A 13512-nucleotide genomic window follows, 5' to 3' on the forward strand; every position below is an offset into this window, starting at 1 on the left:
GGGGGGGCTGTTCACAAAAATAAACGAGGGGGGCGTGGAGGAAACAAATTGCTGCCTCTAATCACAGGGATGCAACCTGTGCAAAAAAAAAAGCAGAATCTGTGGGTGGGCTGAGCTGGCAAACACACAACCCGAAACACACAAACACAAACATGGGTCTTTGCAAAGAGCAATTTGGAGCAGAAGGGAGAGGGCGGCTGTGGGTTCAAGACAGGGGGGAGCCCTTAGCCTGGCCAGGAGCTAGGCTGCTTAATTTCTTCTTTTACTTTTGGTTTTGCACGGGGGGTCTCCGCAGGGGGAGTGGGTCAAATAACGGCAACCAGGTGCAGTCCAGCAGCCCCATCCCTCCTGTGGGGTTGTCGTGTCAAACGCAGGGGAGGGGGGCTTCAGTTGCATGGTTTCGAGACAGGGAAGGGGAAGATGGATGGAAGGAAGGAAAGAAAGAAAGGAGGAGAAAAGAGAAGGAGAAAGGGGGAAAGGAAAGAAAGGCGGGAAGAAGGGAGAAAGAGAGAAGGAAGGAGACACAGAGGGAAGGGAGGGAGGGAGGAAGAAAAGGAGAAGAGAGGAGGAACAAAGGGAAAAGAAATAATGGAGGGAAAAAGGAAGAAAGAAGAGAGAGAGGGAGGGAGGGAGGGAGAGAAACAAGGAAAGAAGGAGGGAGGGAGGAAAATAAGGAAGGAAGGAAGGAAAGAAGGAAAGAGGGCTGGGGAAGGAAGGAAAGAAAGAGGGAAGGAGAAGAGAGAAGGAGCAAGAAAGGGAAAAAGAAAAGGGAGAAAAGAGAGAAAGAAGGAGAGATAGGCAGAAGGAAGGGAGAGAGAGACGGAGGAAGGAAAGAAGGAGGGAGGGAGAGAAGGAAGGAGAAGGAGGCAGGGAGGAAAAAAGTGGAGGAAAATGAAAAGAGGAGGAAGAAAGGGAGGAAAAAAGGAGGGCAAAAGGAAGGAAGGAAGGAAGGAAGGAAGGAAGGAAGGAAGGAAGGAAGGAAGGAAGGAAGGAAGGAAGGAAGGAGAGAGACAGGGAAGGTGGGAGGAAGATGAAGGAAGGGAGGGAGGGAGGGAGGGAGGGAAGAAGGCCTGAGCTGTGCATTTCACAATGCAGAGCAAATTAACTGCGGCCTCAGTTTTCACTTCGTTCCTTCCCTTCCCCTCCTCCGTGGGAAGAACAGATAAGGACCCCAATCTGAGCCCGTCAAAACTTGAGTCATTCCAGAGCCGATTGGCCAAGATGACCAGGAAGCTGGAGGTGATAAGCAAACCGGAGCAGACAAACAACAGGAACCGATAAAGCCAAAATTAGGCTGTTTTCTCTCTTCTTTATCTAGGGAATGTACCCACACATTTTCATTTTTGCAGGAAAAAGGCTCCGTCAAACTTCTCCCAAGAGGGGAGGAAAAAAACAACAACTGTATATCAACACGGCCTCTGAGTCATCCCAAGACTGGGGCAAAGAGTTGCTGGTTGTTGAACTGTAAAAAATAAATAAATAAATAACGCAAAACCCCGTCTTCAGAGTTTGTGACGGGAGTACACAAAAACTGTCTAGAACGAAGAAGAGGAAAAATGTTGGTTGCAAAAGTCTCTCTCTCCGTCTCCATCGTTTTTGAATGACCGTGGGGGACCACTTAACAGCCACAGTGATTCACTTAACAACCTTTGGTCGAAAAAAGTCACAAAATCGGACTTCACTTAATAACCACCTTGCTTAATGACAGGCATTTGGGCCCTGATTGTGGTCGTAAATCGAGGAATACCCCTGTGACCACATCACTGTTTTGCACGCAGGGATACAAATAGTGTTGGATGCATCTCGCCCAGATTTACAACAATTCATTTAGTGACCGTTCAAACTTACAATAGCAGTGAAAAAAGGGACTTATGACCATTTTTCACACTTACGACCGTTGCAGCATCCCCAGGGTCATGTGATCAGAATTCAGAGGCATGGCAACGGGCATGTACTTATGACAGTTGAGTGTCCTGGGGTCACGTGATCCCCTTTTGTGACTTTCTGACAAGCAGGAAGCCAGATTCACTTAACAGCCGTGTGGCTCACTTAACAACTGCAGTGATTCACTTAACAACTATGGCAAGAAAGGTTGTAAACTGAGACAAAACTCACTTAACCACTGTCTTGCTTAGCAACGGAAATTTTGGGCTCACTTGTGGTCATAAGGAGAGGACTAGCTGTATATGATTTCAGACTTAGATTCGAATTGCTTCAGGATTTCTCTAGATTTATCTCCAATTAGTCATTTGGTTTCAGCTCCATTTCTAGATTTAAATTTGCATTTACATCCGTTCCTTCCACCTCAGTAGAACTCGCTGGTCGACTTCGTTATGGCTGCAATGATGGAAAATGAGAATACAGAAAGTCCTCTACTTATGACTGTAATCGGGCCCAAAATTTCTGCTGCTAAGTGAGACATTTGTTAAGTGAGTTTTGTCCCATTTTACGACCTGCACAGTGAATCACTGCAGCTGTTAAGTGAGCGACATGGTTGTTAAGTGAATCCGACTTCCCCCATTGACTTTGATTGTCAGAAGGTCGCAAAAGGGGATCACGTGACTCTGGAACACTGCGACCGTTGTAAATATGAGTCAGTCGCCAAGCATCTGATTTTCGATCACGTGACCCATGGGGGGGATGCCGCAGAGGTTATTCCTGTGAAAAACAGCCATAAGTCACATTTTTCAATGCCGTTGTAATTTGAACGGTCACTAAATGAACTGTTGTAAGTTGAGGACTGCTTGTATTTCCTTCGGATGGACCGGAAAAGAAACGATAGCAACAAATCAGGGTTTCTGGGCTACGTAAAGCTAGAGGAAGCTGCTGGATTATCTAAGCCACAATCGGCTCCCAGGGTGAGACTGGAGAATAGGTAAACAAACCTGCAAAAGGGAATCGTGGGAGGATTAAGAGAGGGACCCCCTTACCTGCCATTTTAACTTGCCATGATGTGTTTCACAAAGGCTAAAATAAACAGGAGAAAAAAAGGGGGGGTGTTGTGAATGATTGCAAGAATGCCACTTTTCTGCCTATTATAAATCCCCAAATCTGCCAGGTTGCTTCCAAATTTTTTTAATACCATCACTAGAAAATATGTGCCCCATTGGGTCGTTGTTAAAGGGATATATGCTTAACTAAGCAGAGAAATAGAATGAGTGGAAGCGACTTCTTTCTTTCTTTCTTTCTTTCTTTCTTTCTTTCTTTCTTTCTTTCTTTCTTTCTTTCTTTCTTTCTCTTTCTTTCCTTCCTTCCTTCCTTCCTTCCTTCTTATCTCCCCCCCTCCTTTCCCTCCCTAGCAGATAGGTAAGTGGCTGCTGGTCTGTTGGGGAAGGGAGTGAAGGATTGCTAGACTGACTGGGAAATTGTCACGGAACACTGAAAATGAAAATCACGTGACCACAGCGGCGGCAGCAGCAGCCTAGGAGCACAACAGCAGTCAGTAGCCTTAAAGCAAGCCACACTTTCCCCAAATATCATTTTCTCTGGATCCAGATTTTGGATCCATTCTGTAAGTTATACCCTTAAGGTATCTCGGTTCATTTGTCTGAAATGGTAGGGTTTCCTGCCTGAGCAGGAGGTTGGACTAGAAGATCTCCAAGGTCCCTTCCAACTCTGTTCTATTCTATTCTATTCTATTCTGTTCTGTTCTGTTCTGTTCTGTTCTGTTCCGTTCTGTTCTGTCCTGTTCTGTTCTACTCTACTCTACATTTCTATTCTATTCTATTCTATTCTATTCTATTCCTTTCTGTTCTGTTCTGTTCTGTTCTGTTCTGTTCTACTCTACTCTACTCTACTCTACTCTACTCTTTTCTATTCTTTTCTATTCTATTCTATTCTATTCTATTCTATTCATTATTCTGTTCTGTTCTGTTCTACTCTACTCTACTCTACTCTACATTTCTATTCTATTCTATTCTATTCTATTCTATTCTATTCTATTCTATTCTATTCTATTCTAATTGTCCTGAAAATCTAATCCTTTGAAAAGATTTGATGATGCCTTTGCATGGTAGGTATTATTCCCCCTCCTATTACATCCCCAATCTGGACTTTAAAATCAATTAGAGGACCTGAATTATTTATATCCCATCGGATCACTTCACGTCTGGACAGGAACTCATGAGCCATCATTTATTCCATCCTCCCATCCACATTGATCTTTTTCATAGAAGTAATTTATAATCTACCTCCCCCCCCCCATCATTTCTCAAGAAGGTCAAATCCCCGGGAGAACATCAATGCTCGGTTTGGTCACAACCCCGAACCTCAACGTAGAAAAAAAAGTTTAATCTCCTGAGGAACCATCTGACCTTCATAATTGATACAGCCGTTGGAATCTTCTTGACCTGCCATCAATTTATCAACTTCTTCCTCTGTTAATCTTTCTCCTGAAAAACAGAGGGGGGAAAAGAACATAATTAAAAGGACGGGACTTACCTCCTGTTGCTAAGAGGAGAAGGGGCAGAACGAAAAGATTCAAACTTTACACAGTCCTCGACTCACTATCGTTCGCTTAGTGACCGTTTGAAGTTACAACGGCGCCGAAAAAAGTGACTTACGACCAGTGGTCGCAAATACAGGTTGTCCTTGACTTAACGAGCACTACGGAGCTCAAAATTTATGCTGCTAAGCGAGACAGTTAAGTCTCAGTTGTTAAGTGAATCACTTAGGAACATGGTTGGTAAGTGAATTTGGTTTCCCCACTGACTTTGACGGTCACAAAAGGGGATGACTTGATCCTGGGATGCTGCAACGGTCATAAGTGTGAGTCAGTGGCCAAGCATCTAAATGTTGATCATATGACCGTGGGGATGCTGCAATGGTTGTAAGTGTGAGTCAGTGGCCAAATATCTGAATTTTGATCACGTGACCGCAGGGATGCTGCAACGGTCATAAGTGTCAGTCAGTGGCCAAGTGTCTGAATTTTGATCACGTGACTGTGGGGATGCTGCAACGGTTGTAAGTGTGAAAAATGGCCACAAGTCGCTTTTTTCTCTGCCGTCGTAACTTCGAACGGCCACTAAACAAACTGTTATAAAATCAAGGACTACCTGTAATGCTTTTGACTGATTTTATTATTTTAACATGTTTTTAAATCTTTAATTGTAATAGACGTTTCAATCATGAATTTGCCCAGACTTGTTTGCCGAGATGGGCATCTATAAAAATCAAATCAATCAATACAAAAATAAATGCAGCCATTGCATCAGTCTACAGTATAATCATCTGATCAAAATTTGGGCACTTGGAAACTGGCATGTACTTACGACGGCTGCAGCATCCCAGGGCCACGTGATCACCCTTTGCAGCAAACAAAGTCAATGGGAAAAGCCAGATTTGCTTAACAACCACCTGGATCCCTTAACAATTGCGGTAATTTTTTCCCCCCAAAACCCTGCTTTTAAAAAAAGGCTAAAAAATCGAGCACACCTGGCTGAACAACCGCCTTAACTTAGCAATCGGATCCTGATTGTGGTCGTAAGTGGAGGACTATCTGTTTGCATCTTTGCTGCAAATCTGGGCAAGAAGAAAACGTGGCTCATAGGCGTCGTTCTTACCAAGGGTGGCCAGAACGTGGCGGAGCTCGGCTCCCATCACCGTGCCGTTCCCTTCCTTGTCGAAGACACGCAGGCCTTCCACGAAGTCTTCGTACGTCCCGGTGTCTTTGGTCTTGGCGATGTGCTGGAGCATGGGCAGGAAGGTGTCAAAGTCCAACATCTTGCTGTTCATTTCTGTCAAAAAGAGGGAAAAGATGCGTTTCGTCCACACGGCTCACCACAGCACCGCAAAGCAAATGGTTAGCAGAATGACGACAGAGTGGGAAGGGACCTCGGAGGTCCTCTAGCCCAACCCCCTGCTCCAGCTGGAGAGTCTCTCTAGACAAATTCTGGACCAATGGCTGCCCAGTCTCTTCTTGGAAACCTCCAGTGATGGAGCACCCACAACTTCTGGAGGGAAGACGTTGCAGTCGTTAATCGAATGCTGCAGTCATTAAGCAAACGCAGCAGTCGTTAAGCGAATACCGCAGTCATTAAGTGAACACCGCTTGTTAAGTGAACACCAGTTGTTAAGCCAACACTGCAGTCATTAAGTGAACGCCAGATGTTAAGCGGAGACTGCAGTTGTTAAGTGAACACTGCAGTCACTAAGTGAACACTGCAGTTGTTAAGGAAACATCGCAGTCACTAAGTGAACACCGCAGTTGTTAAACAAAGGCTGGAATTGTTAAAGCAAACGATTGTTAGTTGTTAAGAATACACTGCAGCCATTAAGCGAACGCTGCTGTTGTTAAGCGGACACTGAAGTCGTTAAGCGAATGCACCAGTCATTAAACGAACCCATGTTCTCCAATGCCAACTTTGCAGGAAATAAACCAACACACACACACCCCGCAAAACATGATCACGTAAGTGCAGGATGTGGCAAACAGTAACAATCCAAGCCAGCGCAAACTGTTGGGATCACGTGACTGCGCTGGCGAGGGGCAGCTGTTGGAATTTTGAACCCGGGTCATAAGCAGCTCTGGGAAAATCCATGGGGACTTCAAACGGTCGCTAAGTGACTGGCTATTAAGAGAGGACTACCTTACGGAGAAAGGGTGGGGGGAAAAAACCACACTAAAGCTAATTTTGCAGAATTTCCACCGTGCAACTCCATTCAGGAAGGTCTCACCGTCCTGTTTCGGGCGTCCGAGGACTTTATGGACTTCTGCCTGGGTGGGGTTCTGCCCGCAGGACCGCAACACGTCTCCGCACTGGGCGTAGGTGATTTTCAGTTCCCCCTTTGGAGTCCGGTCGAAGAGTTCAAAAATCTCCCTGAATTCTGGAGAAGACGGAGAGAGGAAAAAACAGCACAACACCATCAGGAAAAAAATTGTGCTTTCCATCATGACATTGTCTGCAAAGTGGAATATCGCATAAGAGGGCTGGGAGGGACCCTGGAGGTTAGTAGTAGTAGTAGTAGTAGTAGTAGTAGTAGTAGTAGTAGTAGTAGTAGTAGTAGTAGTAGTTGTAGTAGTAGTAGTAGTAGTAGTAGTAGTAGTAGTAATAATAATAATAATAATAATAATAATAATAATAATAATAATAATAATAATAATAATAATAGAGTTGGAAGGGACCTTGGAGGTCATCTAGTCCAACCCCCTGCTCAAGCAGGAAACTCTATATCATATAACACAAATGGCTGTCCAGTCTGTTCTTAAAAACCCACTGCCTAAACATGAGACCCCTCCCCATTCTAGATAAATGGCTATCCGATATCTTCTTAAAAACTTCCAGTGTTGGAGCATTCACAACTTCTGGAGGCAGGTTGTTCCACTGGTGAATTGTTCCAACTGTCAGGAAGTTTCTCCTTAGTTCTAGGTTGCTTCTCTTCTTGGTCAGTTTCCATCGGTTGCTTCTTGTCCTGCCTTCAGGCGCTTTGGAGAATAGCTTGACTCCCTCTTCTTTGGGGCAGCCCCTCAAACATTGGAACACTGCTATCATGTCACTCTCAGTCCTTCTTTTAATTAAAACTAGACATCCCCAATTCCTGTTCTTCATATGCTTTAGCCTCCAGTCCCCCAATCATCTTTGTTGCTGTTCTCTGTACTCTTTCTAGAGCCTCGACATCTTTTTTACATCGTGGTGACCAAAACTGGATGCCGTATTCCAAGTGTGGCCTTACCAAGGCATTGTAAAGTGGTATTAATACTTCACGTGATCTTGATTCTGTCCCTCTGTTAATGCAGCCCAACACTGTGTTGGCTTTTTTGGCAGCTGCAGCACACGGCTGGCTCATACTAAAATGTATGAAGAATGGAAGCTAAAACATATAAGGAACGGTTGCTGCAATTAGGTATGTCTAGTTTAACGAAGAGAAGGACGAGGGGGGACATGATAGCAGCGTTCCAGTATCTCAGGGGCTGCCCCAAAGAAGAGGGAGTCAAGCTATTCTCCAAGGCGCCTGAAGGCAGGAGAAGAAGCAACGGATGGAAACTAACCAAGGAGAGAAGCAAGCTAGAACTAAGGAGAAACTTCCTGACAGTGAGAACAATTAACCAGTGGAACAACCTGCCTCCAGAAGCGGTGAATGCTCCAACACTGGAAGTTTTTAAGAAGAAATCGGATAGCCATTTATCCAGAATGGGGGGAGGGTCTCCTGTTTAGGCATTAGGTTGTACTAGAAGACCCCCGAGGTCTTTAAAATCTGTTCCAACCATTCTGTTGTATAGGTAGACCCCGACTTACTTACAAATGAGCTCAAAATTTCTGTTGGGACAATGGTTAAGTGAACATTGCCCCATTTTACAAGCTTTCTTTGCCACTGTTGTTAAGTGAATCCCTGCAGATGTTAAGGGAGTAACACCATTGTTAAGTGAATCCGTCTTATCCCATTGACTTTGCTTGTTAGAAAGTCACAAAAAGGGATCACGTGACCCCAGGACACGGCGACCGTCGTAAGTACACGCCAGTTGCCAAACATCTGAATTTTGATCACATGACCACAGGGATACTGCAACGGTTGTAAGTGTGAAAAAACACTTTTTTCACTGCAGTTGTAATTTCGAACAGTCACTAAACGAATGTTCGTAAGTCAAGGACAACCTGTATTTCATTTTGTTTGTTGCCATTTCCCTCTCTGAGGGAATTAGGCAATTAGGAAATAGGAAACACAAATAAATAAGTAAATAAGGGGGTTAAATATTCCCAATGTGTTTTGAATTCCTGTTTAAAAATAATAATATTTTTTCAATTTTCTGAACTTTCTCATCTGGTTTGCTTTTTGAAAGTTTGAAAAACTTTGCTGTTGATCTTGTTATCGGCTGTATTGTCATTCCAGCTCATTTCGGTCTCCCTGAGGGATAGTTAGGATTAAAAAATAAATTAAAAAAAGGACAGGTCACCCAAATAAGATTTGTCCAGTCAAAAGAATGTGGGAGTTGAACAGGAAAAAGCCATCTTCATAATTAGCTTAAAACAGGGCCACCGACCCCTGCAACTCTCAGATACAGGAAAACATAAAATTTTGGGTTGTTTAAGCACTGCAAAGTTCAACAGCATTTTGAAAGTTTTAAATTCCAGTTCTTATCAAGAGAGTTGGATGTCCAGTAAAGAGTCATGCTAACCTCCCAGAGACATGTTGGATTTATCTCCATAAATTAGAATATCCAAATTAAGGATGTTCAGAAGAGGTTGGTCAACTTCCGCCCTGGATAATAATAATAATAATAATAATAATAATAATAATAATAATAATAATAATAATAATAATAATAATAATAATAATAATAATAATAATAATAATAATAATAATAATAATAATAATAATAATAATTATTATTATTATTATTATTATTATTATTTTGCAAAGTTGGACAGACCTTTTGCAGACTGGACCGACAGTGGTTCAGTGAGTTTTGCTCCACTTTGTGACTTTTCTTGTCACTGTTGTTAAGTGAATCACTGCAGTTGTTAAGTTAGTCACACGGTTGTTAAGCAAATCTGACTTCCCCCCCATTGACTTTGCTTGTCAGAAGGACAAAAAAGGGGATCACATGACCCCAGGACGCTGCGACTGTCATAAGTACAAGTCAGTTGCCAAGCGTCTGAATTTGGGTCACGTGACCACAGGGAGGCTGCAACCAACATTAAGTGTGGAAAACAGTCAAAAGTTGCTTTTTTCAGCACCGCTGTAGCTTTGAATAGTCACTAAATGAATGGCTGTAACTTGAGGGTTATTTTTACCTGTAATTGTCAACCCAGATTGGGCACCAACAGGTGCTGTTTCTAGTTGGTTATTTTCCTTCGTTCCTCTTCAGTTCATTAAGTTCGTTCTAGTTTGGGGCATTTACATGCTCAATCGATTCCCAGTTAGGTTATGGGACTGAGCTACACTAAATGAAATTACAAGAAGATGATTTTGTGCCGGCTATCTCCCAACAACAGAAGCAAAGTCTTCAAAGCTCTGCTGAAGCCGCTCCGTGGGGTGCTTCCGTGGATAAATTGCCCTGGGGTGATATTTGAACCACCATGGCATTCCGAAGACACAAGAGAGGGAGACTTTGATAATTAGATTAAAGAAACTGCATTGCAGGAATGGAGCCATCGGTTACCCAGCTATGAATTTTCCACTGTGTCAGAGATGGATGGATGGATGGATGGATGGATGGATGGACGGGAGGGAGGGAGGTGGGAAGGAAGGAAGGAAGGAAGGAGGGAGGGGGGAAGAAAGGAAAAGAAAGAAAGAAAGAAAGAAAGAAAGAAAGAAGGAAGGAAGGAAGGAAGGAAGGAAGGAAGGAAGGAAGGAAGGAAGGAAGGAAGGAAGGAAGGAAGGAGAGAGGAAGGAAGGAGACAGGGAGGGAGGGAGGGAAAAAAGGAAAGAAAGGAAGGAAAGGAAGGAAGGAGAGAGGGAGGGAGGGAAGGAAATGAAGGAAGAGAAGGAGAGAGGGAGGGAAGAAAGGAAAGAAGGGAAGGAAGGAGGGAGGGGGAAGAAAGGAAAAGAAAGAAAGAAAGAAAGAAAGGAGGGAGGGAGGGAGGGAGGAAGGAAAGGAAAGGGAAGGAAGGAAGGAAGGAAGGAAGGAAGGAAGGAGAGAGGAAGGGAGGGAAGAAAGGAAAGGAAGGAAGGAGAGAGGGAGGGAGGGAAGGAAGGAAGGAAGGAGAGGAGAAGAGAGGAGAGGGAGGGGCTTAATACCACATTTCACACTTAATAACCATCACATGATGAAAACTGGGACACTTGGCAACTGACTCATGTTTATGACGGTTGCCGTGTCCCAGGTTCAAGTGATCCCCTTTTGTGACCTTCTGACAAACAAAATCAATGGGGGAAGCCAGATTCACTTAACAGCCATGTTACTAAATTAACAACTGCAGTGATTCACTTAACAGCCTGTAGCAAGAAAAGTCACAAAATGGAGCAAAATTCACCTAACAACTGTCTCACTTAGCAATGGAAATGTTGGGCTCAGTTGTGGTGGTAAGTCTCCTGCTCCAGCAGGGGGTTGGACTAGAAGACCTCCAGGGTCCCCGCCAACTCTGTTATGCTGTTATTCCCCATTTTGCTATCCAACAACTTGTTTCAAGCAAGCAGAAAAATTCAGAACAATCCCTTCCTGCTATTGTTCATCCCACCCTATTGATTTACGCTGCTGCTCGCTGCTCACTCCCAGCTTCTCTGCCTGCCTCAGTTTCCAATACCACCAAGCAAGCCATGGCTGCCGATGGGTTCTGAAGGGATTTTATTTGGAGATAAGACAGGAGAAGGCGGGTCCCTTCCATCGGAGGAAGAAGTCTAGCGGTGGAGTCGGAATAAGGATGGCTCTGACGCAACGTGAAAAACTGAAGAAGTACGCCGGGCAGCCCGGAAAATTCAGAGCAGAGACGAATCCTTAACCTTTACCCAATGGTGTTTTTATTCAGGAGGCCACTGGACTTCCTTGTTTTTCTCTGAAGATGTTTCGCTTCTCCTCCCAGAAGCTTCTTCAGTTCTGACTGACCACCCACCCTCCAGTCAGAGCTGAAGAAGCTTCTTGGAGGAGAAGCGAAACGTCTTCAGAGAAAAACAAGAAAGTCCAGTGGCCTTGTGAAAAAGGACCTTTGGGGGAATCAGGACCTGGAGGATGGAGAATCTCCATAGACACTTGTCAGCTTTAGGATAGGTAGACTTCAACTCCCAGAATCCCCCGCCAGTATCTTTTAAGAAGGGAGGACTTCAACTCCCAGAATTCCCCAACCGGCATGCTTTAAGAGGGATAAACTTCAACTCCCAGAATCTCCAGCCAGTATCTTTTAAGAAGGGAGGACTTCCACTCCCAGAATCCCCCAGCCAGCATGCTTTAAGAGGGATGGACGTCAACTCCCAGAATCCCCCAGCCAGGATGCTTTAAGAGGGATAAACTTCAACTCCCAGAATCCCCAGCCAGTATCCTTTAAGAGGGATGGATGTCAACTCCCAGAATTCCCCAGCCAGCATGCTTTAAGAGGGGAGGACTCCCACTCCCAGAATTCCCCAGCCAGCATGCTTTAAGAGGGGAGGACTCCCACTCCCAGAATCCCCAGCCAGCATGCTTTAAGAGGGGAGGACTCCCACTCCCAGAATTCCCCAGCCAGCATGCTTTAAGAGGGGAGGACTCCCACTCCCAGAATCCCCAGCCAGCATGCTTTAAGAGGGGAGGACTCCCACTCCCAGAATTCCCCAGCCAGCATGCTTTAAGAGGGGAGGACTCCCACTCCCAGAATCCCCAGCCAGCATGCTTTAAGAGGGGAGGACTCCAACTCCCAGAATCCCCAAGCCAGCTATGATAGAATTCAGAATATTATGAATTGATTTTTCCTAGGTTAGCAATCAACCATTCATTTAGCTGCCTTTGAAATTCCAATAGCATTGAAACATCGAGTTACAACTGGTCCTCATACTTACGACCGTCGCAACACCCTCACAGCCACGGGATCACCATTTGCAACCTTCCCAGCTGGTTTCCAGCAAGCAGAATCAGATTTGAAGCCAGATTTGTTTAACGGCTACATGATTCGCTGAACAACTTAACTGATTTGCTTAACGGCCACTGCAACAAAGCGTGTAAAATCCGCCATGATTCGCTTAACAACGGCCTCGCTTAGCCAGAGAAATTCTGGTCCCCAAATGCAGTTGCAAGTCATTGAATTTGTGACCAGAGAGATGTGGTGACTGTCGTAAGTATGAGAACTGGTCATTTTTTTCAGTGCTGTTGTAACTTCAGATGGTCGCTAAACGGGTGGACATAAACTGAGGACTTACCTGTAATAACAAATACATTTTGATAAACTCCCTTTTCCAGTTTTTTTTTTTATTTTGTTACTGAAGGATGCACATGCCAAGAATCGGTCTTACAAAATACCCCTTCAGGCTGAATTAATTAGCAATTAATTAATTAGGAAAACCCCTTTCATTACAGATGGAAAAATGAACAGCCTCTTACCTTCAATTTGATCATGAGTGAATTCCAGCTGAAAGAGAGAGGGGGGGGGGGAAAGAGCTTAATTCACGCCTGACATCAAATGGGAAACTCAAATGAATGTATGCGCACACTTTGAGAGCAAGCAACTAAATTTCATTTTTAATTTGTGCCATTGTGCCCATAGTAAAAAAATGACAATAAAGGATATCTGTCTGTCTGTCTGTCTGTGTCTGTCTCTCCGTCCGTCCATCCGTCCGTCTGTCTCTGTCTGTCTGTCTCTGTCTATCTATTCGTCTGTCTCTGCCTGTCTGTCTGTCTGTCTGTCTGTCTGTCTGTCTGTCTGTCTGTCTCTCTCTCTCTCTCTATCTATCTATCTATCTATCTATCTATCTATCTATCTATCTATCTATCTATCTTTCATTACCTATCTATCTATCTATCTATCTATCTATCTTTCATTACCTATCCATCCATCCATCCATCCATCCATCATCTATCTATCTATCTATCTATCTATCTATCTATCTATCTATCTATCTATCTATCTATCTATCTATCTATCTATCTATCTATCTATCTATCTATCTATC

The 13512-nt window shown here is 44.1% G+C and overlaps 1 protein-coding gene across 1 annotated transcript in view; it reads right to left on the minus strand.

Annotated features, from left to right (window-relative positions):
- The window catches only part of MYL3 (myosin light chain 3), a 26101-nt gene that overhangs the window by 1270 nt on the left and 11319 nt on the right, over positions 1–13512 (minus strand). The window contains exons 2-6 of the mRNA XM_015814302.1: positions 12944–12971; positions 6676–6825; positions 5562–5735; positions 4314–4391; positions 2931–2967 (exon numbers count right to left, since the gene is read on the minus strand). Of these exons, the coding sequence (XP_015669788.1) occupies positions 2939–2967; positions 4314–4391; positions 5562–5735; positions 6676–6825; positions 12944–12971 (459 nt within the window). The 3' untranslated portion in view covers positions 2931–2938. The remainder of the gene's footprint in view (positions 1–2930; positions 2968–4313; positions 4392–5561; positions 5736–6675; positions 6826–12943; positions 12972–13512) is intronic.

Source organism: Protobothrops mucrosquamatus, unplaced genomic scaffold, assembly GCF_001527695.2.
Source record: "Protobothrops mucrosquamatus isolate PMUCROS unplaced genomic scaffold, P.Mucros_1.0 scaffold235, whole genome shotgun sequence".
Taxonomy (NCBI): domain Eukaryota; kingdom Metazoa; phylum Chordata; class Lepidosauria; order Squamata; family Viperidae; genus Protobothrops; species Protobothrops mucrosquamatus.